Genomic DNA, 26729 nt, shown 5'->3' with positions numbered 1-26729 from the left:
TCAAATTGACACGCATGAGCGAAAAATAACATATTCTTGGCGAAAATTGCAACGCCTTAAGTGGTAGAGATTTATTTATGTTGTGGGCCACCTTTAGCTCAGGAAAGAGAGAGTGCTTTCTGTCATAGTTGCTGTGCAACACTCATTCCCCGTCATCCTTGAGTGCTCTGGGCCCATTTTGGGCCAATTTAACCCATTGCTGTCACAGTTTTGTGGGTTGACAGAGATATTGTCTTCCATTGCACAGGCGATAAACAAAGGCATCATTCGTCTAAGACATTGTTGTCCGTGTTGGCTCATTTGTAATACAACAAAAACCTTCTGACAATCTGCTGTAAACACTAAGCTTACTCTTAGTTTTGAGATAACAAAGTTTGACCAAACACACTGCATTTCCAAGATTGTTGACTCAATTCAATTCAGCGACTTTTTCAAGACACACACACACACACACACACACACACACACACACACACACACACACACACACACACACACACACACACACACACACAGAATATTAATATGACATATATTATTATTTAAAGTAATGAATATGACTGGTATGAAAAAAAAGTGTTCTTATATATTCCAGTACAGTCGAGAATGTCAAGTCATGCACATCAAGTATAATTTTGTAATATTATTATTTGAAGTAATCGTATTTCAAATATTTTTTTTTTAACCAAACTACCAAAATTTAAGAAAAAGGATTTTGCCTCACATAACTAAATTTATAAATGTATTTAGTTAGTTAACAATGCAATTAAACAATTAAAAGTTTTAAAGCTGTTATTTTAATATCACTGAGGTACTTTTATAATTTTTATTAATATTTTTAGTTTTTATTTATTTAATTTAGTAATTTGTGTTTTGTCATCTTAGTAATTATTATTATTTTTTTAAAATATGTCTATATGTTTAGATTTTTATATTTTAATGAGAAACTACCAAAGCAAGAAAAAGGATTTATCCTCAAATAAATAAATACATAAATAAACAAATAATCAAACCCTATTTCAAGTCATTAAAAATGAATTTTTATGTTTTAGTATTTAGTGTTTATTGCTAGATAAAATATATGAAAAAAATAATGACAGATTATATAATATTTGGTTTGTGGACAGTCAACACTGACTGAAGGTTAAGCACCTCCTTTTACTAAGTTTGTTTTATTATTATTTCTCTGTTTCAGAAGACATAAAAAGTATGATAACTTGGTCCAAAAATCAAAATAATCTTTGTGACACACCTGTACAGATGAGTATGTGCGTAGCGCCACTCAGTGGTAACACTTTAGATACACCATTTTTTTTTTTTTTTTGTCATTTTCCCCACAATTCTAACAGATGCCACATTCACTCATATGATTCATATGTTGCACTTGATTAAATTGAGGCACATAGTCTGTGAAACCTGCAATCTAGAAAAACATAGAATTTATATGCTTATTCAAACCATGAGCAATTAGTATAATTGGAACAAGTACACATGGATGTTGTACATTAAGCAAATTATTCTCAGTAATTACACAAATGGACCTCAGTGAGTATGCTGAGATTTAAAAAAAATCCAATGAGACAACAACAGATCGATACAGTCAATACAGGTTGTTCTTTTCTCCTTTTATTTATTTGACAAACACTAAGATGTGCCAATCTATAAAGGACTCCCATAAATTCCAAGGCAATAAACAAAAAAAATCATGAATCTCATTTAAAACATCACTGTTCGGTTTAAATTGGTATTACAAACAAGGAATGTGTTTGAAATGCTGTAGGCCTGGTCTGAGAGAGAGCGTTTCACTCTAATGAACACGGCCAACGTGTTACTTTTCTCCTCCGCACAGCTCCAATAGGATCTTGCGGTAATCACCCGACGTGTCACCCTAGAAAACCAACAGAACAGAGTTTCATGATGGCTTAAATGTTAGTACTACCTTTAGTAGTGTTTTTAGGGGGATTTTTTGCATTTTTCTGCAAAATTAGTTTAAATTATAGGATTTATTCACCCAAAAATGAAACCTTTCTTAAAATGTATTTACTCTCAGGCCATCCAAGATGTGGATGAGTTTGTTTCTTCATCAGAACAGATTTTACAGAGAAATTTAACATTACATTACTTGCTATTCCTTTAAATGTTGTTAAGTGTTAGAGTATTTGTAATATGTTGTTAATGGCTTTCAAATAATGTGTTTAGTCAAATATTCTGAGTGAAACAGCTGTGTCCCACCTTTATAAAGGAGTGAAGGGTCTTTCCATACATCTTGAGGAACTCTGCTTTGATGTCGAGCATATCGATCTCGGCACGAGCCACCATGATCCTGATCAGCACACTATCTGTGGTGCCTAAACCCTAAAAGCCGAGAAACAAAAGTTAATATAACTTTTGTACTGGTCATATCCCTAATGTGTGCAAAAAGTAGATTAGTCGTTGTTTTCATTTACCTTCATCGACTTGTAGAGCCTTTCAGCAAAAAATGCAGGCTTGTTTTTCATGCATTTCACTGCAAAGGTTAAGAGATGCTTTTTAGATCCCAGTATGCAATCGAAAATGTGATGATAATAAATGAAATATTGCAATACTCACAACTGACCTATTGCCAGAAATACATCCTCCAGGCAGCCAGACATCTCCCTCTTTATGCTGTCTTCAATGTCCCGCCCAGAAATCTTCTGATACTCCTGAAACACTGGGAAAAGAAAAATGGTTGGAGAAGATGCTGGATGTAATACTACTAGAATCAACATGCAATATGTGAAGTTTCAAAAGCTATAGTTGCCACATGATCTTGCATGTTTAATTTTTTTATATTTTTTATATTTAAAAATATAACTAATCATGTACATGTTATATATTAAACTAACAAAAATTACGAAAACACATAACAAAACTACTCAAATTAAACTGAAAATGTAAAATGCTAATTCAAAATTAATTTTTTTAATTAATTAAAAAATAAGTGTACTGCGCAAAATTTAAATTAACAGTATGAATAGCCTGAGATGTCTATTCCAAACAACTTTATTTACATCCTGTCACCACTGGGTGGAAGTAATGAGTCTACTTTATTGACCCAAAGTCATTTTCCCACTGTGCTGCTTTCTACTGTCACCTGACTGGGGAGCAGTGTTTCTGTTGTTATCTGGCGTGTGTACATACCTCGAAGTAAGTGATTTCTGTTCCTCACAGACAGCACAGTGAGGAACTTGACCTCATCTGTTCCCCAGCGAGCTTCGCCCGCCTCGTAGATGTCCTGTTGGATGAGAAACAATTGAGAATTTTATCTGAGCAATTTCCTTTTATGCTGTTAATGATTAATGAGCATCAACATGTCTGTTATGTGCCTAAGGCTGAAATCCACACATTATAAAGGAGTTTACTGACACTGAATATATATATACAGAAAAATGTCCATTGAAGAATTGTAAATACAGAGAATATATAGAAGGCCAATTTGTATTTACAAACCTCAGCCAGAAATAAATCTGTCACTACATTAGATAACATATAAACAATAGTTATTCTAAAGAAAGGCACCGCAAGAACACATTTTCGTTGCTATTGTAGGCGCATTCCATAGTGAATGACTCTTACTGTATAAGCTGGTTATTATCAATAAATCATAAACACACAGTACAACCAGTGTGGTCAGAATACTCGATGAACGACTCTTATGAGACAATTCTTTTGAATCATAAGCATGCAGCACAACCAGTGGAGTCCGATTTGTGAGAAATTGATATTTAAGTGGATAAAACACTTTTAGAGAGCCACCAGTGCAGTCCAACCGATTCCCAAACAAATGATTTGTATAAATCCGTTTTATATAATATAAGCTTATATTTTAGAAGCAAATCAGCTTTCAATGTTGTGTTTTTGTTTGTACTTAATGCTCTTGAAACTTCACTTACTGTAAGTCAGTTGTACAATGATGAACGCTATAGGTTTTGTCAGAAGTATTTGATAAAAATAATTGAAAGTGTTTTTGACATGTCCAGGAGATTTGGGGGTCGCTGTTTACTGAAGCACTACTATTGCCAATTCAAACTGGATTTGCTAATCAAGTAATGTCAAAGTTATACCCAGTTTAAGGTAATCAGAACCCATTACACCACAACAATTAAACATGTGCTTTTTACTCCAAAAGCTACTGCTAACCACGACAAAATCCTCACCTTTGCATCCTGAACGGCCTGAGCCTCGTCCACCTTGGTGCTCTCGTCACGCCCAGCCTATAATCAAAGCAGAAAAACAATATCAATATGTCTCATATGCCAAACTATCAGGGGTCACACCTGCCCCGGCCGGACACTGTGGATGGTGAGGTTTTGCATGGCAAACAAAAGAGGTGATGTGTAAAGGCATTATATAATCTTCTTCACAAATAAGATAATGCAGGTGATTTATTTACCGCGAGTAAAGACACCAAAACTCTCTGGAACATTCCAGATGTGTCTCCGCAGACATCGTCCTCAAGACTCTTGCCATGTTCTGCGATTAATGACATCATCAGCACAAGAAAAGTAATTGAAAACAGTGTTATATGAGGAGACCTGTATATTTTTCACAGTGACCAACTGCATGTCCAAGTGTGAGCTGTAGTGTATATGTACCTTTTTTGTAAGTAGCAATGATTTCCTTTTTCTCAGCGTTGCTTCTTGAGGCCAGGATGTCAATGAGACATGCCTCCTCTGTCCCTGCACCCTGGAAAAAGGTCAAAGATATTGTGATCAGTGACTAAAATAATATTAAAAACAATATATATACAAACTCACAAAACGTATTGTGGTGGTACCATGGTCCAGTGATGGGTAATACAACTGAATGACTAAATGATTACTATATTCATGTATTATTTTATTCATATGTTATGGTACACTTATGTACATTTCCCAGTACTCACTAACCTTGATGGCGTTTCTCAGCTCATATGCGTCGTACACCGGGGCGGACATCATCAGGCCGACCACAACCTTCTCAAAGTTTCCAGTCAGCTCTGACTTCAAGCAGTCAAGCAGGTCCTGAATAGGCATTTTAAAATATAGTGTGATTTACCACATGGGAAAACAGTGTTAGTTTGTTTTTAAAATAGCACAGACAGCACACAAATCCAGGCTTTTCAAGCTTCAAATTCAAACATTACTTCTTGGATATATTCATTCATGCTTTAAGCTTCATTTCCACATCTTACATCACAGAAGAAACAAATGGATTTGTGTAAGGAAATAATGTTCTGTTGCAGACCAAAACTGTAATATCTGCTGTAAGTCTGGGTGGGGAAGGCATGTCATCTCCACGAGACCGTCCTGAATGCTGGCCAGAACTTCCCCCACAATGACTCACACTTTCTTGCTATGTAGACAGCGCTGTATTCAGTCAGTGTTTCCATTCACATAAGCAGCAAGACCTGACCGTGACTTTTACTGATTACATCGTTACAGAGGTTTACAGATTAATCGAGACCAGGGGAACCATCAGGAAGTGCAATAAAAGTCAATGCTGTGTTCTTTATACCTGCTTATGATAACAGTCATAAAGCATGGATGTCTCCTGAAAGACACTGTTTGTAGATGGACTCTCCATCTGATGAGTTAATGATTGGAGCCGGTCAACAGCATCTCTTATCAGTGATTTATACTCTGCTTTGTCTATCTTCAAACTGACTACAGACTCACCAAGATTTGTCAACACTGTTATCTAATCACCTTGCGAACCGTAGGTTTTATGTAAATACAACCTGGCTGTTGCTCACACCGTCCCTGCCATTAGGACCTTCCACAAAGATAAGAACACGACTACAAGCTTCCCTAATTTCGACCAGAAAAACATGTTGTTTTGGTCCAAAGTGAGATCTGGCAACCGTTGGTCAAAACCTGTTAACTGTCACCCGTTTACTTCACTATATTACAGTGAGGTCCTAATCTAATCATGACAAACTATATATCATTGGAAAGGTCTAAGACTCCTAAATAAATATTTTACCAATGTTTTTTGTTAAAAATTAAGTAACAGATTATTTTATGACGAGTGCACCTCAAAAATCTAAAAAAATCAGAAATGATATATCAGTTGAAAACTTAAAATCTCAAACTTCATAATTTGAAACCCATTTTAAAATCAGACATTGCATTACCATGAAAATGGTACATCAATATCATGTTACAAAATATTTTCATTCATGAATTATAAAAAATTAAGTTTGGATTGTGCTCTTTCAACTCTATGTTCAGAAATGTGAGTGACAGTTACGGGGTTAAATTAAAGTATCGAGTGTATTACCTTTCCCACGCTCTGTTTGAAAGCCTCCTTGATTTTCTGCCTTTGAGCAATAGTGCGATGAGCGAGGATCTCGATGATAGTCGCCTCGTTGGTACCTGGAATTCATTCAGTTTTGGTTAAAGCAACTTAATCGAAAATTGTGATAATTTAGTCAACCTTATGTCAGTTCAAACCAATTATTTAAGCATTTTGCATCGACTGATAACCACATTCTCTTTTGTCATCTTCACCAGAACACTAGAAACTAATATTGTCAAAAATAATTTACCTGTTTTACATTTTACTATACAGCATTTGTATTTTCATTTATTTTAAACTGTAATTTTAGAAATACTTCTCTCATTATCAATGTTGCTTTTTGGAAACCATGATAAAAAAACATTTAAATAAATAGAACTTTTTTTTGTGAATTGTACATTCTGCTGAACTTCTTTTACATTCCATGGAAGAAAGAAAAAAGGGTTGCAGGTTTGGAATGATGAGCTTGAGTAAAATTATGACAGTTTTCAGTTTCACATCTGCATATATATTTTTTGCCACTTTCGGAATTACAAGCTGCTTGTTAAAGTATCAAATTACACGTTACCCACAAAGCCCCAGGCTGTACATCACATGCTTGTTTGTAAAACGGCAAGAGATTGCTTCATTTTCTTGCACTGCATAGACATTTTTGCCATTTTCAGAATCACAAGCTCGCTGTTATTTAAAGTATCAAATTACATGTTACTCCTAACTCAATTAAGGCCAACAAGTAAGCATGTGTCAAACGACACAAGTAATGCACCTCATGCTGAAGTCCATTTAACTAGAACTCTCCAGTCTACAACGAGGAAACACCTTTTCGGTTACAGGACGAATGCCAGAGAATCAACCTCTGCATTGGACCAAAGCCCAACTAAACCACAGGTGTCAGCGCTGATAACAGCTTGCAGGTTTAACTGGAAATGAAGAGAGATGTAGTTCTCTGATCTACCTGATAAGAAATCAACTGGCTGCATCATTTAAAATGCAACCAGGTGATGATTCTCATTTTATTAAAATAGAAAATACGTTCTTCCTGAAGCCCGGTTCTGGTTTGTCCTCTCACTTACCAGCTCCTTTCATAGCATTATGGAGTTTCTGGGCATCTTCCTCTGGTTTGAAGCCTGATGCCTCAGTCACAGTTCCACGGTTTCCCAACTACAGCAAAGAAGAGATAACATCACCTTTAGACAGATTTAACAAGTGCAAAACCTAAGGATAAAATGACACCTGAAAATTCAAGTTGCTGTCACAGGGCAGCTTGACAGCTTAGATATTTTTAGGCTCTGATTGTGTCAAAGGCAAAACATTTCTCAAACGTTAAAATGTAATTTAATTCTACATTATTTTAATTTAAAAATTTAATTCCGTTATGCTAACCAAAGCTGCATTTCAAAAATACAGTAATATTTTTAAACATGAATACAATTTAAAATAACTTTTCTATTAGAATATATTTTAAAGAGTAATTTATTCCTGTAAACGTGAAGCTACATTTTCAGCATCATTACTGCAGTCTTCAGTGTCACATGACCCTTCAGAAATCATTCTAATATGCTGATTTGCTGCTCAAGAAATATTATCTTGAAAACAGTTATGCTGCTTAATATATATATATATATTTTTTTTTTTTGTCAAAATCATGATGCATCTTTACAAAGTATTTTGATGAACCGAACACTCGAAAAAACAGCATTTATTTCAAATGGAAATCTTTCGGAACATTATAAATCTCTTTACTGTCTCATTTAATCCATCTTTGCAGAATAAAAGTAATTTAAAAAAAATTAGCAACCCCAAACACATTCTTTATTGTGACTGTTCTTCTTAAATCTTATATTTGAGCTTATTTAAAAGTTGCCACCCTTTTAAAATTCACATACATTCAGTTTTTCTACTAAATGAATTTCAAGCATTATTTGCCAGACTTTTGACTGGTAAAATGGTAAATGGTAAAGAGATAATAGTAAAAAGATGATAGTTACAGTGTTTTTACATTCAAAATACTTTTCTTACCGCTGCCATTGTGTTGGAGGAAAGGTTTAAGTTTTGAGATGAGGAGATGAGAACACTAAAGGCAAGAAATAAAAAAATGTGTTAAATATATGGAAGCATAATATATATGAAGCCATTGTATAGGCAACTGTACATATAAAACAAATACTTTTAGAACTGATGAAATGCAAAAGTGGTTTGCTATAATCAATTTATATAGTTCTGAGTTATAAGCAAAAGTTATAAGCAAGTTATAAGCAAAAAAATATGTTTTATTTTGACACATAACAATGAAAAACATTGCAAACCTAAATTCTAATCTTATTGGTGTCACTGGTTTCTTTGATCTTTTCAGGCTTACAACGATTTTAGGAAACACATGCCAGTTTGTTTGGGTTTTATTTAAGTGAAATTTAGTACTGAGCTCTTAATAACAGGGTTAATGACACTACTAAATAAATAACACCTTTGGATGCACTAGCAAAATGGTTTCCACTTTACTATTCAGCTCATTAAGCAGAAGAGGCTCAACCAGTAATTAACAGCCTAATGCTCAGTATCAGTTTCCCTTTGAAACAATAAACTTACAACCTTTTCTAACCCATAAAAGACCTCATTTAAAACGCAGAGACATCTGACGGTCTCTCAGTTTTCACTTCATTGTGTTCTAACATTGGCAGTGGCCCATGACAATATAGTGCATCATTTAAGATCTTTTAATAATTTATTCTTTGCATACAATGTGCTGTATGTTCAAAGATCCTGTCGACATTATATTTGACTCATGGTGTGCAACAGCAACACTGTTCACAAACCTCTTTTGATTGAGCCTCAGTGTCAGAGATGAATTCATTGACACTCAAAATGCATTTCAGTGTTTTATATTAAAGATTTTGCTCTTATTTGAAAAAGCTCTGCATCTGCAGAGTAACCCGCAAATAGAACCCAAAAGAAAATGTTATTGCTCGTAATAAAAAAAATTACTCATGAACTTAATAAAATTTCAACAAATAAAATAAAAAAAAAAACAAGACATATTACAATCTCTGATGTTTAGTATATGAGTGAAACAATTTTTTTTAATCTCAACATTTACTAAATATGTAATTGCTTTCTAAAGACTGGTCAAAAAAATTTTCTGTTGTTGCTTGCGGTGTTTCACGTGACAAGCCACTTTTAATTCAAATACGTGTTGTAAAAAAACCGATCTCAACATTTATCTAGATACTAAATAAAGAATTTGGAATATGTAATTGCTTTCTAAAGACCTGAGCCTCAAAAAAACTAACGTAGCCACGGGTCCCCAGGGAAACCAGAATGGACCATCATAAAAAAAAACTCACCCAACGTGAACATCACGGTTGAACGTCAAGGTCGAAGACGTATTGCAACAGTGAAGGGTATAAAAATACTAAAAATATTTGGCACTAAAGAAATTTTGGATTTTTTTGGTCACACCACTTCTAAAAAGAGCACGACGGAGAAATACAGGAAAATTGCATCCCGACACGCGACCAGCTCTTCGCCAGAGCCTAGTAGGCCGCCTCAGTGTGTTCGCGCGGCCCTGACATATCAAAAATATTGGTCTATATTGTCCGCATTTGTGTTTAACTATCTTGTTTGTGGTTGCTATGTGCAGATTCTGGTTACATTTGCATATCTTTGTTAAAACATGAACACGCAGAAAATTTATTAAAACCTTTTCCACGTGTCAACTTTAATAAAAAATTAAAACAGAATAAGACTTTTCAGATAATATTGGTAGAATTACAACAAAAAATTTGATTTTGATGTCTTTATGTTGCAGTAAACAATTACCACAAAAAGTACTCTTATAATTATTTTGGAAACAATTATTTGATTTTGATGTCTTTATGTTTCACCAAACACATTACAGACACACACAAAACAAAACAAGGAAAAAATAATATTATATTTTTTTTTTTTTTTTTCTAAATATGTGAAAATATAAAGCTGCTTTTATATTTTAACAAGAGAGTCCTTCACAAGGAAATAATCATATTTGGGGGTCCTTATAGCATCAAAAAAAATTAAACTCCTGGCGAAACAATAGAGAAAAGCCTATAACACAGAGCTTTCATTCATTTTCCCCTCTTGTGGTTATATCCTTCCTTGCTGACTGTACTAGATCTAGGTCATTTGCCTTGTGTTTGTAAAGCGTGTGGTCTCATTAATTTGCCATGCAAAGCAATATGACTCATTGTATTTTAATGAAAGCCACATTTGAAGGGATCATGTTTAGCAGTATGGAGACACGTGACGGAAGAAGGGCGTTCAGTGCTGTGGCAAAACCTTAGGAGGGAAAACTTCGTTTCATTTTACAAACAAGCTTTAACCCACGATTAAGTTTTATTTCCATGCCGTGAAAGAGACGCTAATAATATGAAAGTTAAGCAAGGTTTTTAGGAAAGCGCGTGGGAGTGTTTCCCGTCTTACCTGCTGAAGCGCTGGATTGAGAGATGCGCTGCACCCGTCTCTCTGAATGGACGTGGAGATTTGAGAGAATCTTTCTGAGTTTTGTTGCCAACTTTTGTGGGTGTTGGCCTGTGTGGACAGAATCGTGTTACAGTTCCTCATTTACGGCCCCTCCTCCTTATATTACGTTGAGAGACTGAACAGTTCAAAACAGTGTGCTGAAACTAGGACTCGCGTGTTGACAGTGATGTTTCACCCACATATGATCATTCATGTGCTTACTGAAGCTTTGAAACTCTGTCACGTTTCAGCTGTGCTCACAGTCAATTTCAAAAGTTTCTTTAATTGTTTTTTTTTTCTCTAAACTCTATCGTCGCGTGGGATTTCCAAGTATTTTTGACTTAAAATTAATTGCATTATAGAGGGTGCAAATTATCTATCACGGATCAAGACGAGTAGAACGCTGCCAGCTGTAGCAACAAAAATATAATTTTGTAACTATGTACCTGTTCTATAAAGCTGACAAGTGACAATGTTAACTCATATTTGCATAGAGAGTTACAGCACCCCCTCTTGGTTGACAAAATTAAAAGCGCCCCTCCTTCACATAAACTTCTTTTATAGTTTCTTCGTCTTTAAAACTAAGCAGTCCGTGCATTGTGAATCAATCAGTCAAATAATAGATGTAAGGTTTTGCGGTAATTTACTGTCTGTTTTGCTGTTCAAGTATGACGGTAGAGACCTTTTTCAATTTTAGAATGGGCAAATATTTAAATATAACATTTTTTTTTTTTTTTTTTGGTAAGTACAGTGATAAAATAAATGGACAGTGCACTCGTTCCCCTCTTGACAAAAACACAATTTAATGTCTTTCCAAAACCTTACAAATCTTTAAGGCTTCTATATCATATGTGCATGTCCCACACTTTTTAATTACTGGGCAAAACTCGTACAAATAAAAAAGAATGAATTCTGCTCATATTATATTTAATTTGACCTTACGAGGTCAACATTTTCACTGCCTTTTCCTCAGCCCTGCTGCTGAAAGGTGGAGAAAAGACTTTAATTATGAAGAATCCTAGACTTTTATTATGGATTCATAGCACAAGCTTCACGCTTCCGGTGTGGTTTCCGGTTAGCTGGCGCATCTGCAGCATCCGAAGCCGCAGACGAGAAACGCCATGAACAACACGCTCATTTCTGCCTGAATTTAGTTTTGTCCGATTAAAATCAAACCGCACCCGTTCACCGTTCACCGGAAGGCCCCCGGCGGAGCGCGCAGATGAGATGTGTCACGCGTCCGAGCGCGTTTTGCAGGAATGCTAGCGTTAGCGCCTAGCTGAGTATTTGTTGAATTTAAATTATTCTTTTTTTCATCAAACAAGAGACGAATCAATATTATTATGGACGTTTAACAAATTAAATAATCTATTATTCTAATTAACATCGCATGTCATCTACTTTTCTGCGAAAAGTGGGTTGTTTTCAAAAGCTTCTGATGATGGAGAGTTTGACTTTCATACATCAAAAAAATATTTTCTCTTCACTTCACGTTTGAAGATTCATTTTTCAACAGGACTTAAATGTTTACATTGATTTCAGCTGGATTTAAGTATTTATATCGTGATATGGGCCTGTGTCCCGTATATAGACACTAGACAAACACTTTAATCATATCAGGCCATCACTGATAGATGCTGTAAATTTATATATACTTAACTGTGATGTATTAATTTAGCACATATACCTGTTGTTTTCGTTTACTAATACGTTATTGTTGCTATACGCTTCATTTAAGCTGTGATCAGAACCAGAATTGGGCTACGAGTTCATGTTTGACAGCTGATCTAGACGTCTGGCACCAGAACAAGCATCCCACTTTCTTATAGACTCGCATAAGTAGTTAAGGGATTTTTGATACATCATGAAGAAGTTCTTTGACTCCCGGCGGGAGCTGGTGGGCTCTGGACCCGGTTCTGGAAGTGGAGCTGGAGGTTCTGGATCCAGCAGCGGTGTTGGTGGGAATTTTATCGGACGGGCTTTCACTGTTGGAAGACACCAGGTCACTGTAGAAGAAACTCTGGCAGAAGGTATGTCAGACTGATGTTTAATATTCTCCTTGCAGGCCTTGAACCCACAACCTTTTAGTTAACAAACAAAATAATTATGTTTAGCATTTTAGCTATACAATGTTTAATTGGAAGAATTGATTTTTGAATGTCGATTCTTTCTGTAAATAATTATTTTAAAAAATCCTTATCCAGGGCTCCGTCACTCTTTTGCGACTAACTTTCTCAGTTGGTCGCACAAGCAAGGTCTTTTTAAAAAAAAAATTATTTATGATTTTTATTATATCATGAAATTTCTTGATTCTCACCTTTATAGATTATGTTGATCTTTAGTGGGCGATGGTCAAAGTAACCTAATAATGTAATCCATTAACTATGCATAAAAACTTGTCTGTTTACTTAATTAACAGATATGAGTATCATGCCATAACATGGACAAATGCATCAGTTAAGCCAACATATTAATAACAAGAAGAAAGATACACATTTACAAATCAAACATTCAAGACAATAAACACACAATTGCAAAGCAATGCTAATTGACATAGCTTGTATCACAGTATAGAATTTTATTAAAATATATATTTTCTGTCTCGTGATACGAAGCAACATTGAACCACAGAAGCTATCTGTTTCAAACAGACTGATGTTATATAGTGATTTTGGAGCAGAACATGATATTAGTCTCATAAATTGTCATGTTTGACGCTATGTTAAGCAAGCGTACATCCTATCCCTGTTGCCAGAAGCATCTGTTTTATAACTAATTTTGAAAAGTACATTCAGGTATAAGATTATGTGGTTGTTTTTAAGAAGAGCAAAAGCAAAAAAGGGTAAGTTAAGGTTCGGAAGAAAAGAAAGGGGCTAAAACAGTGTGAATAGAAAGACGCCAGTAAAAAATAATGTGGGGTGTGGGTAAGGCTGGGCATCATTTGAATTTTAATGATTCCAATTCTGGTCAATTCCTAATTTTGATTCCAATAAGGTAATAAATAAAATACAAATTATTATTATATTATTATCTTATTACAAATTTTTTCATAATTAGCTGAATACTATAAATGAAAATCAACAGGCTAAAGAACACTTACACAAGGTTGTGTGTGCAGCAGAGAAAACAGCCTGTGAGTCTTCTTGACTTGAATGGTTGAAAATCACATGGAAAGTGTAGTTTGTTATAATAACAAAGGTGGACTCCAGGCACATTTTCGGTAGGACAAAAAAAAGAGCATTTTATTTGTTGAAGTAGAAATATTATTATGTAATTCTAACTTTATTATTTAAAAAAAAACTTCATTAGGGTAAGTGTAATTTAACAAATCAGTCAGTTTTAACCTTCAGTATTATAGTAATGTAGTACCAACTGACTCTCATGTATATTTAACAGCATTTGTTGAGAGATTCTTTTTTTTTCCTTGAGAAAATTTGGCATGTACTGTACCGGATATATATCCAAAATAATCGATATTGAATCGAATCACAAGCTTGTGAATGAGAATAGAATCGTGAAATGTGTGTCAAAACCCAGCCCTATTTCAAATATTAACAATGTTTGGCAAAATTCGCTTGGTGCACCTTTAAGACCTTAATTACTGTGTTTATGAGGATGCTTGAAATAAATAAATGCTGTTTTGACACTCTTTGATGTGGCACTACAGATCACTGTTCAAACAGCAGCGTTGAAATAAACATGAATGAACATCCCATGCCTCATGTCATCGCTCGGTCTGTGTTTTAACTGCAGAAAGATGTCAATAAAACAGTTTGTAAACAAAGCTACTTTTATATCACATTATGAAAGTAAATGTTTTCCAGGGGCTGTCAAAGCTTTACAAATGTTAAAAAAAGCATCTTTTGTGATATATAGATGAAAGATAATTTAAACTGGTGAACAACATGAGGGTGAGCATTCATTGCATCATCATGAATTTCATGTGTTATCTGTGATGTGAAGGAAACAGTTGTTTACTCTGTTTAATTTGATTTCCAGTTCACAGATGGAGCTAGTAACGAAGTTAATAGACTTTCAGGCCTGGCGCTTCTCAGACTCATCTGTCCCTTTTAAACACATCTCAGCATCTTTTCTCTGCTCTGCAATATAAAACCAATAACATCTGCTTAGGAGAGAGATAACATTGAATGGTTGACTGTTCCTGTAGAGCTAGATCCTTCATGATAGAGCTGGTCCTGCTTTGAGGAATGGTCCTGCTCCACGCTATGCCAACACAACAAATCTGAGTTCAAACATACAGACTCTGATGTCTGGTTGGACATATCAGCATGTACTATAACATTAATATATGCTGTCTAAATGCTGTTCACATTGAGTGCTTCCACTTAAATACCTGGATCAACAAAATGTAATTTATTGCATGCAGAAATGTGAATTATGCATTTTGTAAACTTATGGACAGGGCGATCAGTGATTGAATACAAACAGTACTTTTTTTTTTTTTTTTTTTTTTTTTTTTACAAATAAGCTATATATACTATATTTTGTGAGAAAAAAAAAACACTGTTATATAATATAATCTATAATATTAACAAAACAACAACAACCGACATTCAGCTTCTGTGGTGAAATGAATTCAGTTTCCTTCTGTTTCCCTCATGGTGGCAGTGTTGTGGTATAAATATCTTCTTACTTTTCCAGTCCTCAAGCTTGTTTTCAGGAAAACAGCCTAAACTATGCGTTTTTACCTTTTGTAGGTGGCTTCGCAATCGTCTTCCTGGTGCGGACCAATCAGGGGGTGCGCTGTGCCCTAAAGAGGATGTACGTTAACAACGAGCATGACCTGCAGGTCTGCAAGCGTGAGATCCAGATCATGGTGAGTGTGGTGTAATGTCTACTGTGCTTTAGCAATGAAGAGAGAATTGATTTCTAATTCTGAATTCTGTTTGAAATAAATGCTGTTTTTTAACTTCCTATTCATCAAAACAATTCTATAAAAATATTGAGCAACTGTTTTCAATGTTGTTGATAATAAGAAATGTTTCTCGAGCACCAAATCAGCATATTAGAATGATTTCTGAAGGATCAGGTGACACTGAAGGCTGGAGAAAATTTCAGCTTTGCCATCACCGGATTAAATTATATTTTTAAATAGAAAATATTGAGTATTAAATAGAAAATTGTTTTTATAATTAAAAAAAAATTTGCAATATTAATTTTTTATTATATGAATGCAGCATTAGTGAGCACGAGACTAAGAAACATTAAAAACTTAGCAACCCCCGGACTTTTAAACATTAGTGTAGGTACCATACAGTATTCAGAGAGAACATTTTTGTGATATCTTGTCAGTTTGAGCTCAGTCATACTCTTTCTGTTTTTTGTGGACTGTGTTCCAGCGGGATCTCAATGGTCATAAGAACATCGTTGGGTTCCTGGACTCCAGCATCACGGCTGTAGGAGGTGGAGATGTGTGGGAGGTGTTTATCCTCATGGACGTTTGCAGAGGTAAGTCTGCTGTTCAGCCCCACAATGCCTCTGCACACAGCCGCCTTGTGCTCTGTGTGGGAAAACAAGCATACACCTTGCAAAGAGTCAACAGGTACCACCTAGATGGCAAACAGTGTTTAAAACGAAGGGAGTGTTTGTCATGGGTCTTTCCAAAGAAAAGTGAACAACCATTAAGCTTTTCTTTTTCCAATTTTCTTTTATTTAAAAGGATCTCTCAATTATTTTGCACATCTAGTAGTCAGTTTTATCAGTGTTAGTTGTTTGAATTTTTAGTGTCAAGCAAAAGCATTTTTTTGGCAATATTACTGTTTAATACAAGTGAGTTTGTCCTTGTTTATTGTATTGTTGTGTTTTTCATCAAAAATAATAATGAACTTTGTCATGTGCAGAGCTCTGTATGTCACCCATCTTATTTAGGGTAATAAAAGTTCTGTATTTAATATAATATTGTACTGTTTTATTGTTGTAAGAAAAATAATGCTTATGCTGTATTTATGCAATTCATCCGCCTGAGGGGACCCTTTAGATATATTTCAGTCCTTCATGGTAGCCTGACACAATCTTTTCTCCTAGTCTTGTTATTCTTCGAGAAAGCTTTTCATTTATCAAATTGCTATGTCATTTCCTTACAACACCTACACAGTCGTACTAAACCTGACTGGGGTATGTGTTCAAAAACGTTTTCCTGTCTCTTCATCTGAAAAGCTTTCAATATGTCTTTATTAGTTCATTTCGTGCAAGATGTTATTGTAAAGCCCCACTGATCCTTTGATTCTTCCAGAAGAGCTTCGAGTGCTCACAAAAGGTCAAGCGTTTGGATGTATCGAATGCGCTTTCACACAAGAAATTGATTCAGATTAAACATGCTCGTTAGGGAGTCAATTAAAGGCAAATTGGCATAATTGCTGGCTAGCACTCTCTATTCTAATTTTATTCCTTAAAAAAAGTCCCTTTTAGACTTGCATTCTATTATTAACTAACTGCTTGTTTTCTTAAAAAAAAAAAAAAAATAATTAACACTAGCTTTTCTAATCTTTTTGTATTCTATTTGTTTTCTTATTATTTATAACACAATTAACAAAAGCAAAAAAGGCCCTAACACCAGCTATTCCATCTGTTTTCTTTTTGTTTACTCTATAATAAAAACCTTGCTACGTGTACTGCGTAAAGCTAACTGAGACTTGTTGTTGGAGCTCTTGCATATCATTCCTCTTTCGTTGATTTTGATTGCTTCCATTGTCCTCATTTGTGAATCGCTTTGGATAAAAGCATCTGCTAAATAACTAAATGTAAATGTAATTGACTTCTAAAGTGCTTACAGATGGATTCAGGGACACATGTGTTTATGTGGTAATGTCCTGAGATGCACCCAAAGGGAAATCTCTTATGTTGTGCTTTTGAAGCGTTTAATCACAAATCCTAACATAGGATTTTTAAAAAATAGGATCAAATTCTAATATGTGACCCTGGACCACAAAACCAGTCATGAGGGTAAATTTTTTGAAATTGAGATTTATACATCAGCCGAATAAATAAGCTTTCCATTGTATGGAGCCCCTAAAGCGACATGGTGGTGGAAAAAATTTAGGGTGGAAGGAAAAATATTTTTTATACAATAATTTTTTTTTATTTTATACAATAAAAATATAATAATAAAAATAAAATAAAATAACTTAAAAATACATAAAGCTCAATTATACAGTAACAAATATGCACAAGTCAACCTGCATTACCACACAAGACCACAGGGAGATGCCAAAGGACTACATATAATCTACTACGGATCCATTCAGAACTATTAAACACCAAAATACAAATGAAAAATGAAACCATTCTGAATGTGCGGAAACTCTGCGATCTGAAGGCAGCTTGACATCCTCAGTAAACAGTTCCTTAGGCAGAACAAGCAATAGTGTCTGTGTTTGTAGCGTCTGATGCCCATATGTACATAACCATCTGATCCTCACAGATGGTTATGTAAATTTGGGGAAGTCGTGGTCTAGTGTTTAAGAGTTTGACTCCTAACCCTAAGGTTGTGGGTTCGAGTCTCGGGCCGGCAATACCACGACTGAGGTGCCCTTGAGCAAGGTACCGAATTCTGAGTATGGGTCACCATACTTGGCTGTATGTCACGTCACGACGTTGCGTCAAACTTCTCCAAAACACACAAGCATCTGTTATAAAACACTCACTGTATACAACTACATGAATATACGGAGCTGTGTTCAAGCAGAAATAAGATGTTTTAGTGAACAGTGCGCCGACCGCACACATATGTGACCCTGAACCACAAAACCCACTAAATATTTGGCCGACATGCAACTATTTGAAAATCTGGAATCTGAGTGTTCAAAAAAATCTAAATATTGAGAAAACCACCTTTAAAGTTGTCCAAATTAAGTTCTTAGCAATGCATATTACTAATCAAAAATGTTTTGATATATTTACAGTAGGAAATTTACAAAATATCTTTATGGAACATGAGCTTTACTTAATATCTTAATGATTTTTGGCATAAAAGAAAAATCAGTAAGTTTGACCCATTCAATATATTTTTGGCTATTGCTACAAATATACCCCAGTGACTTAAGACTGGTTTTGTGGTCCAGGGTAACAAATGTTAATTAATAGTTGATTACAGTACAAGACCATTGTTTTGTGAAATATTATTTTTAGATTTGAAAATCAGGCATTATCTGATTAAATATGCACAAAATTCAGTACGTTTTCAGAAAAGAAAACCCTTTTGTAAAATGTTGCTGCTGATGTGGAGATTTCTGACACTTACCAAAAAAAAAAAACCCAGATGCAAATAGACAAAGTGTAATAAAATAAACACTTAAATGGGTATTTGGCTTTTTTCTTCCTACTAAAAGACATGTTATGGAAGCAAAGTAGACCAACAAGCATGTATGAAAAAAAAACAATGGCTGTAGTGTCTTGCCTAAAGATTTCTTCAAAATTTAGTATTAGTATTGATTTGCTGCTGAAGTACTGTAACATTTACCATCCCTACATTTGTTTGTGTGCAGGTGGTCAAGTGGTGAACCTAATGAACCAGCGTTTGCAGACGGGCTTCAGTGAACAGGAAGCGCTCCAGATCTTCTGTGACACTTGTGAAGCTGTGGCATGTCTGCACCAGTACAAAACTCCCATAATCCACCGAGACCTCAAGGTAACTTTATTTTCAGCTTTGTTTTATCTGCTCTTTCCCTTCCTTTTTGACTTCTCATACTAGCAACACTTGTGTGAGTGAATATTTCAGTTTGAGTCATTGATGGAATGAATTCTAGTTAACAGCCATTTGTGACTGACTGTTACCATGGTAAAAACCACTCCAGAGCAAACACTTGATCAGCAGGCCGAACTGCACTCCTTGGGCTTTTTCTCAAATGGGTTATTTCATTAGGTGAAGATGCAGTGTTGTAACGGAGAGTAATTTGTGTTTTTATAATATCACCTATAATATTGGTCTCTCTTTGCAGGTGGAAAACATCCTGCTTCATGACCGAGGACATTATGTTCTGTGTGATTTTGGCAGCGCCACCATGAAGTTCCAGAACCCCCAGAGTGAAGGAGTGACTGTGGTGGAGGACGAAATTAAAAAGTAATTCTTTCCGATCAGCCGGTTTCTGTGAAATTGAAATAATTTTACAACCAGTGGCATTCTGTCAGAAGAGATTTTACTCATAAAAATGAACATTTTTAATCAGTTTCAAAACTGTTCAAAAGTTTGGCGTCAGTAAGGTGTTGGAAATTAATACTTCTATGGAGCAAAGATACATTATATTGATTAAAAGTGACAGTAAAGACGTTCGTAATGTGTATGTGTGCCGGAGTCTAGATTTCAATTTCAAATTAAAAACATTTTTAACAATAATGTGAAAAGCAGCACTGTTACATAACTGTTAGCATAGACAAAAAGAAGAAATGTTCCATGAGCAGCAAATCAGCATATTACAATGATCTCTGAAGGATCACTGAAGGATGTGACACTGAAAACTGGAGTAATGATGCTGAAAATTCAGCTTTGCTTCACAGGAATAAATTGCATATTAACATAGTATTGGGGCTGCATGATTAACGATTATCTTCTTATGCTGTCCAGCATAAAGCACAGTCTTAAGAAACAGCATGCAGCGTATTTTCATTTTGTATGAACACATGAGGGAAAAGCTGGGAGGTTTTAAAAGAGTGCTAAGGGAATTATACAAATTAATATATAAATGAATTAATTATATGAATGTACTTCTGAAGGTTCTGACTGTCTTCAGAAAAGATGCTATGGCATTTTTTTTTCATCTTCACTCCATGTAATACCTAAGTTAATATTCTTAATTGCAATGCTGCTTTGCGCAGAGAGGTTACGGAAACAGCTGTAATTCTGCTATTCCATAAGCGCCACCTAGTGTCAGAGAGTGGATTTAGTTACATTTACATTCAAACTGTGTGCAGTTTGGGGCCAAAAAAAACAAAAAAATTTGCATGCCCTGCTGTAAACTTTGCCCCGGTTGACAAAGCCCCCCCCAAAAAAAGAAACAAACTGTGGATTCTGCGCATTTAAACAATTTGGATAAGGAATAAAGAATTAAAGGGATACTCCACCCCAAAATGAAATTTTGTCATTAATCACTTACCCCCATGTCATCCCAAACTCGTAAAAGCTTTGTTCGTCTTCGGAACACAATTTAAGATATTTTGGATAACAAATGGGAGGCCTGTGACTGTCCCATAGACTGCCAAGTAAATAACAGTGTCAAGGTCCAGAAAAGGTATGAAAGTCGTCATCAGAATACTCCATCTGCCCTCAGACGTGTGAGCTGGGTTATATGAAGTGACGGGAACACTTTTTGTAAGTGAAGAAAACAAAAATACTGACTTTATTCAACAATTCCTTTGTCAACAGTCTCCTCTGTGTCTCTCCATATCACTGTATGCTGCGTATGCTTCTGTTGATGATGACTTCTGTATCATCCGCGCCACAAGGATGCGCTGTTTCTACGGGTATTTAGCTTTGATTTGAAAGAAAACAGCGCATCCTTGTGGTGCAGATGATACAGGAGAGCACATGCAGCGTTTTCATTTTATGAAACTTTTTTTTAAAGCTTTATTTGAACATTTTGTACATGCTGTTAGATAAACTGTTGTCAGTCATGTAGTCATTTTAAAATCTGGTCATCATTAGTAATGTTATCGATTAAGTGTTTATGCCAACAAAAAAGTAATTTTTATTTGTTGTTTGTGGATTTTATATACAAAACTTGGTTAAAAGATTTATGTGTCAGTACTTTTTGAACATGTCCAGCACATTTTAACAATAACGTGATAATAATGGTAGCTGTGATAATTTTAGTCACTATAATCATAAGGAATTTTCAAACAATTACATCTCTACAAATTAAAACAGTTTTTTAAATAAATTAAATATTTCACAATATTAAAATTTTTTTGTGAGCATAATATACTACTTCCAAAAAATATAAAATCAATTTTACTGACCTTAAACTTTTGAACAGTAGTGTATGTTAGGAGGAGTGTAATTTTCAACAAAACACATATTAGATCTGATGGTACATATCATTCTTCCTTGAAAAATTTCAGATTGCCACTGTTCGTAACAGCATTTTACTTTAGTTATTTTAAAGTTCAGTCTATCCTGTTTTACAGTACTATTTGTACTTTAACCAAGAATTTTGACATTTTAATGTATTGACATTTCAAATTAACTATTGGAAGTTGTCAAATTCCTTCTGATGTGCAATTGCTATTGATAAAAGTGTTTTGTAAACGAGTCCGTGTAAATAATGTTTAACACATTAGAAAACTGGCGTAGAATATATTGTATTGTCTGCTTCCAATATAGCTGACATTATACTGGCATTAATTAAAAACAAACAACAACAAAAAAAACTACATTGAACAATAAAATTATGGTCACAGATATATAGTTTTTTTTTTTTTATAACACTACTTACAATACAGTGTTTTATAAAAATGTCTGTTTTGTTTAGGTACACAACACTGTCCTATCGCGCTCCTGAAATGGTGAATCTGTACAACGGCAAAATCATCACCACTAAAGCAGACATCTGGGTAATTATTAAATATATCAAAGATATATAAAATCAGTCAGTAAGACATCAGTGGCTTTTTCATCCCAGTTTTGAATCGTTCTTCCATGCCTAAATCGACAGCTGAATGGCTACTAAGTTACTGGTTATATTAATGTTCCAGAACAAATTACAAAGTCCCGTGTCTCTGCTTTTCGTTCTTGATAACGAGCCGAAAAAAAGCTCACATTAAACCTCTCTTCATCAGTTTACACTGGCTACCAGTAGCTGCTCGCATCAAATTCAAGGTTCTGATGTTTGCCTACAAGACAACAACTGGCACTGCACCAATATACTTAAACTCACTAGTTCAAACTTATGCACCCCTCAGAAGCTTGCGTTCTGCAAGTGAACGATGCCTTGTGGTGCCATACCAAAGAGGCACAAAATCACTATCCCGGACCTTTTCCTGGACTGTGCCTAGCTGGTGGAATGACCTCCCTATCTCAATTCGAATAGCTGAGTCTTTTTGGCCATTTTCAAAAAATTTCTAAAGACGCATCTTTTTCGCCAGCACCTGACCAACTATTACTAGCACTTACCCATTCAATTCTGTTTCTGTTCTATTCCATTCTTTTTTTATATATATTAGTCGCTTTGGACAAAAGCGTTTGCTAAATGTAAAGGTAAATATTGTGGCTGGTTAGAACAGAAGCTCATGTTTATGTGGAAGGGATAGTGCTTGATGCTTTATTTTTTAGTAATTAATTACAACACAAAGATAAAACTATAAGTCAAAGAATAAGAAAATAAAAATCTCGTCTTTGTGTACCATGAACTTGAAATAATAAATTTCTACAGAAAGATAGAATGTTTCTTAAAGCATACAACAAGAGTATTCTGGACTTTATGAATTGCCTCTGAATGTATTTTTTAAAGTATTTCAAAACTAGAATAATCTGATATAGAAGTTGGAAGTAGTAATGTTTCGTTATCTTTATTCAAGGCTATTATATTATAAATCAAAAGTCTTTTCCCCCATACTGTGTAATGACTTTTTTTTCTTTCTTTCAGGCAATGGGCTGTCTGCTTTATAAACTCTGTTTTTTCACGTTGCCCTTCGGCGAGAGTCAGGTGGCCATCTGTGATGGCAACTTCACTATTCCAGACAATTCTCGGTACTCACAGGACATGCACCGTCTCATCCGTAAGTATTTGCCTCTCTCTGCTCATGTCCCGCACTAGGTTTCTGTCTCTCTCTCACCACTGGCTCAGTATGGCTGTGGGTCTCACTGGAAAAGTTATAGTTCAGCCAGAAATGATTTGATGAATTTTTTATAGTTTATGTACCCTCGTGTCATTTCTTTCCTCCATTGAACACAAAATTGAAATCCTTAAAAATCCTTGTCATTAATGAAAGCAAAGGTGGCTCATTATGAAATTAGATTACTTGTGCTATCTAAAATGTCAAAGCAATCACTTTAAAGATCAGTGAGTTGTGTGCTATATTTATAGTCTTCTGAAGTTATGAAGTAGCTTTATATTAGGAACAGTAAAATATAAATCAGTATCTTCTCTTGTACCTGTCAAATAACAAACATTGATGAATACTGGTTTAAAAAACATGCACACACATCTTGTATCCAGTATTTTGCCTTTTAATGATATTCAAGCATCTGAGAGAGAAATTTGCGGCTTTCTTATGCTTACTTTCTTGAAGGAAAGCAACAATCTCTTGCCTAAGTTCACAGAACCGTGTTAGTGCATTGCCTTTACTTAGCCACATTACTTCATTATGCAGGAGCAAATCAGTGTGATCAGCAGACATGTCTGATATGAGCTTGCGAAACATGCGGTGCTGTCGTTGATGTGGCAAACATGGGAATTTTGTTGTTTCTGGTTTTATCCTCAGTCACAATATCCTGTACAACTGCTAGCATGCAATCTTTCACAGTCTCCAAATCAGTGAACGTTTTTAAATTTTTCCAGAGGATCCATGCTACACGGAGAGAGGCTGCTGTAGCCTTCTCTTGCTCGGTACATGATCGAAACATGATGGTCCGTCTTTGCTCTTAGTCAACCGTAAGACTTTGCGCTTTACGTCGACGAGCATCAGAGCCAGAAGGATATTGAGTGTCAAAGTTTGCATGTTTGGTTTTGAAGCGTCTTCTCAAGTTGTACTCCTTTGTTACAGCCATACACTCACTGCATATCGAACATACTAAGGTAGATGGTAGATTTCATAAAGTAGAAACAGATATTTTTCTGTCATTTCGCCACAAAACTGTTTTCACTGTCCATTTTTCTCTTCATCAAGGTAGAGAGCAACATTTTTTCAGTCTTGATTTTTTTTTTTTTTTTTTTTTTTTTTTGTCATTCATCTGGCAAATAATATGCATACGGGGAGTAGAAATTGGTTCTTGTCATTTTTAAACGTCTTCCAGCAGGGAACAAATCTGTTTGGCTCCGATCTTAAAGTAACCGCACAGATTTTAAATGTTAAAAAGGGCCAAATAAAGATGACTGGCAGGCCATGTTTCGCCCATGGGCTGCCACTTGACAAGCCCTGGCCTACTAAAACATTCTTTCGAATAGACATATTTATTTGTATAAATTAAATACAGGTTAACTCTTATTAAAACTAGACAGCATTGAGTGATTTTCTCTCTTTCTTGTGTTGTTTGATTAACATTTAATGACGCCGACAGCAGCAGGTTTATGGAAAAATACTTGTGTTTTTGCTTTGGCACAGTATCTGTCAAACAAACCAAAACAGAAAGTACAATATGGCTTATTCCCTTCAAGTCTGTTTTCACTGTGCGTTTCAAACTGAAGCGCATACTCCATTCAGGTGTTCAGCTTGTGATCCAGTGTTTTCCACACCTCAGAATGGCTCTGTTCACAGTGAATGAATGCAGTGAACTCATTTATAGTACATGCTGTGAGTTGAGCGTGCGTTTGGGAATGCAAAAGCCACCAGTTAGGCTTTAAATTATGACAATTTCCTTCAAATTTTGGTTTGTACCTCACACAAAGCTATCACATTTAATGGTAATATTAATCCTTTTGGTTACTTATAGCCCTAGTCTCCATGTTCTTTAATTTTTAATCACGATTAATCGCATGATTTTCTGAGATTAATCGCATTATGCACAAAATTCAATAATGAATTCAAAAGAAGTGTATTGTGATATATATATATATAAATATATATATATATATATATATATATATATATATATATATATATATATATATATATATATATATATATATATATATATATATATATATAAAACATAAGCAAGGATATGCTTTGTTTTGTAAAAGTACAAATGGTTTTCGAACAAGTTTTGAAGAAGAGGGTAAGCAATTATGACTCATTTTTGGATGAACTATTCCTTCAACTTCCTTATATCAATAAACACTCTAAACACTAAATACCGATCATCTGCTCTGCCCTTCTTCTGTCTGTCACATGGTGACACTCAATCTCTGTTTCTCCTGCTCTCCCTCCTCTTTCCTTCTCTCTGTGGTGGTGATTTTGTCAGGGTACATGCTGGAACCGGACCCTGATAAGAGGCCTGACATTTATCAGGTGTCCTACTTTGCTTTCAAACTGGCCAGACGGGACTGCCCTGTCCAAAATGTTAAGGTTAGTCTCTTTCCTTCCTCTCCTCTGCGGTCACTCTCAGCCTGTTGTTGGGTCAGTGCTTTTACTTCTGGGATCAGTTGTTGGATTGGGTGCTTGTGTGTGTCAGCCTGTAGGAATGCTTGAAATCATAAAAACAAGACTAATCTGAAAGATGTCCCCCCAGAATTCTCCCATTCCTGCTAAACTTCCTGATCCAATCCGAGCGAGCGAAGCAGCCGCAAAGAAGAGCCAAACACAGACCAAGGCGAGGTATTTGTCCAGAGACTCCATAGTACTCTGTGGTTGGTAAATTTAACCTGAAATTTGTGTCTCCATGTTTTGTCCCGTAGACTTACGGACCCCATTCCCACCACTGAAACTTCCATCACCCCACGCCAGCGGCCCAAAGCAGCACAATCCCAGTCCCAGGCACTAGGGGGCATCTTACCCATCCAGCCTGCTGCCCTGACCCCTCGCAAGAGAGCCAACCTGCCCGCTGTGGCCGCCCAGCCAATAGGTACCAATATTATGAACTGTTCTTAATGATGAACACTTACATGTATGTGAGCATAAAATAAGCTTACAGCTACAGTATGCCATCTCTGAACCAAAAGCAGAACTGAAACGTAATAGCTGTTTTGTTTGTTTCTGAACTTTTGTAAGAAATGTACGTCTTTAACAAAATTAGTAACATTTTAACATTAAAGGGATACTCCACCCCAAAATGAAAATGTTGTCATTAATCACTTACGCCCATGTCATTCCAAACCCGTAAAAGC

The 26729-nt window shown here is 35.3% G+C and overlaps 2 protein-coding genes across 7 annotated transcripts in view; one reads left to right on the top strand and one right to left on the bottom strand.

Annotated features, from left to right (window-relative positions):
- Positions 1–1608: 1608 nt before the first annotated feature.
- On the bottom strand, positions 1609–10903 carry LOC109110310 (annexin A4-like). The gene is made up of 13 exons (XM_042733052.1): positions 10756–10903; positions 8320–8374; positions 7374–7461; positions 6283–6377; positions 4911–5024; positions 4617–4707; positions 4415–4494; positions 4179–4235; positions 3163–3256; positions 2597–2692; positions 2448–2506; positions 2233–2355; positions 1609–1888 (listed from the first exon to the last, which is right to left on the bottom strand). Exons 2-13 carry the CDS (start codon positions 8326–8328, stop codon positions 1829–1831), a joined length of 966 nt encoding a protein of 321 aa, XP_042588986.1. The 5' UTR covers positions 8329–8374; positions 10756–10903; the 3' UTR covers positions 1609–1828.
- Positions 10904–11841: 938 nt separating this feature from the next.
- The window catches only part of LOC109110676 (AP2-associated protein kinase 1-like), a 31401-nt gene continuing 16513 nt past the window's right edge, over positions 11842–26729 (top strand). For all 6 annotated transcript variants that reach the window (XM_042733037.1, XM_042733036.1, XM_042733035.1 and 3 more), the window contains exons 1-10: positions 11842–12824; positions 15513–15631; positions 16155–16263; positions 19299–19441; positions 19752–19873; positions 22278–22359; positions 23391–23523; positions 25868–25971; positions 26135–26220; positions 26301–26467. In XM_042733037.1, coding sequence (XP_042588971.1) covers positions 12659–12824; positions 15513–15631; positions 16155–16263; positions 19299–19441; positions 19752–19873; positions 22278–22359; positions 23391–23523; positions 25868–25971; positions 26135–26220; positions 26301–26467 — 1231 coding nt within the window. In that variant the 5' untranslated portion in view covers positions 11842–12658. The remainder of the gene's footprint in view (positions 12825–15512; positions 15632–16154; positions 16264–19298; positions 19442–19751; positions 19874–22277; positions 22360–23390; positions 23524–25867; positions 25972–26134; positions 26221–26300; positions 26468–26729) is intronic.

Source organism: Cyprinus carpio, chromosome B10 (genome assembly GCF_018340385.1).
Source record: "Cyprinus carpio isolate SPL01 chromosome B10, ASM1834038v1, whole genome shotgun sequence".
NCBI lineage: Eukaryota > Metazoa > Chordata > Actinopteri > Cypriniformes > Cyprinidae > Cyprinus > Cyprinus carpio.
Note: the sequence above shows the minus strand (reverse complement) of the source record. Positions and strands in the feature narration are given on the sequence as shown.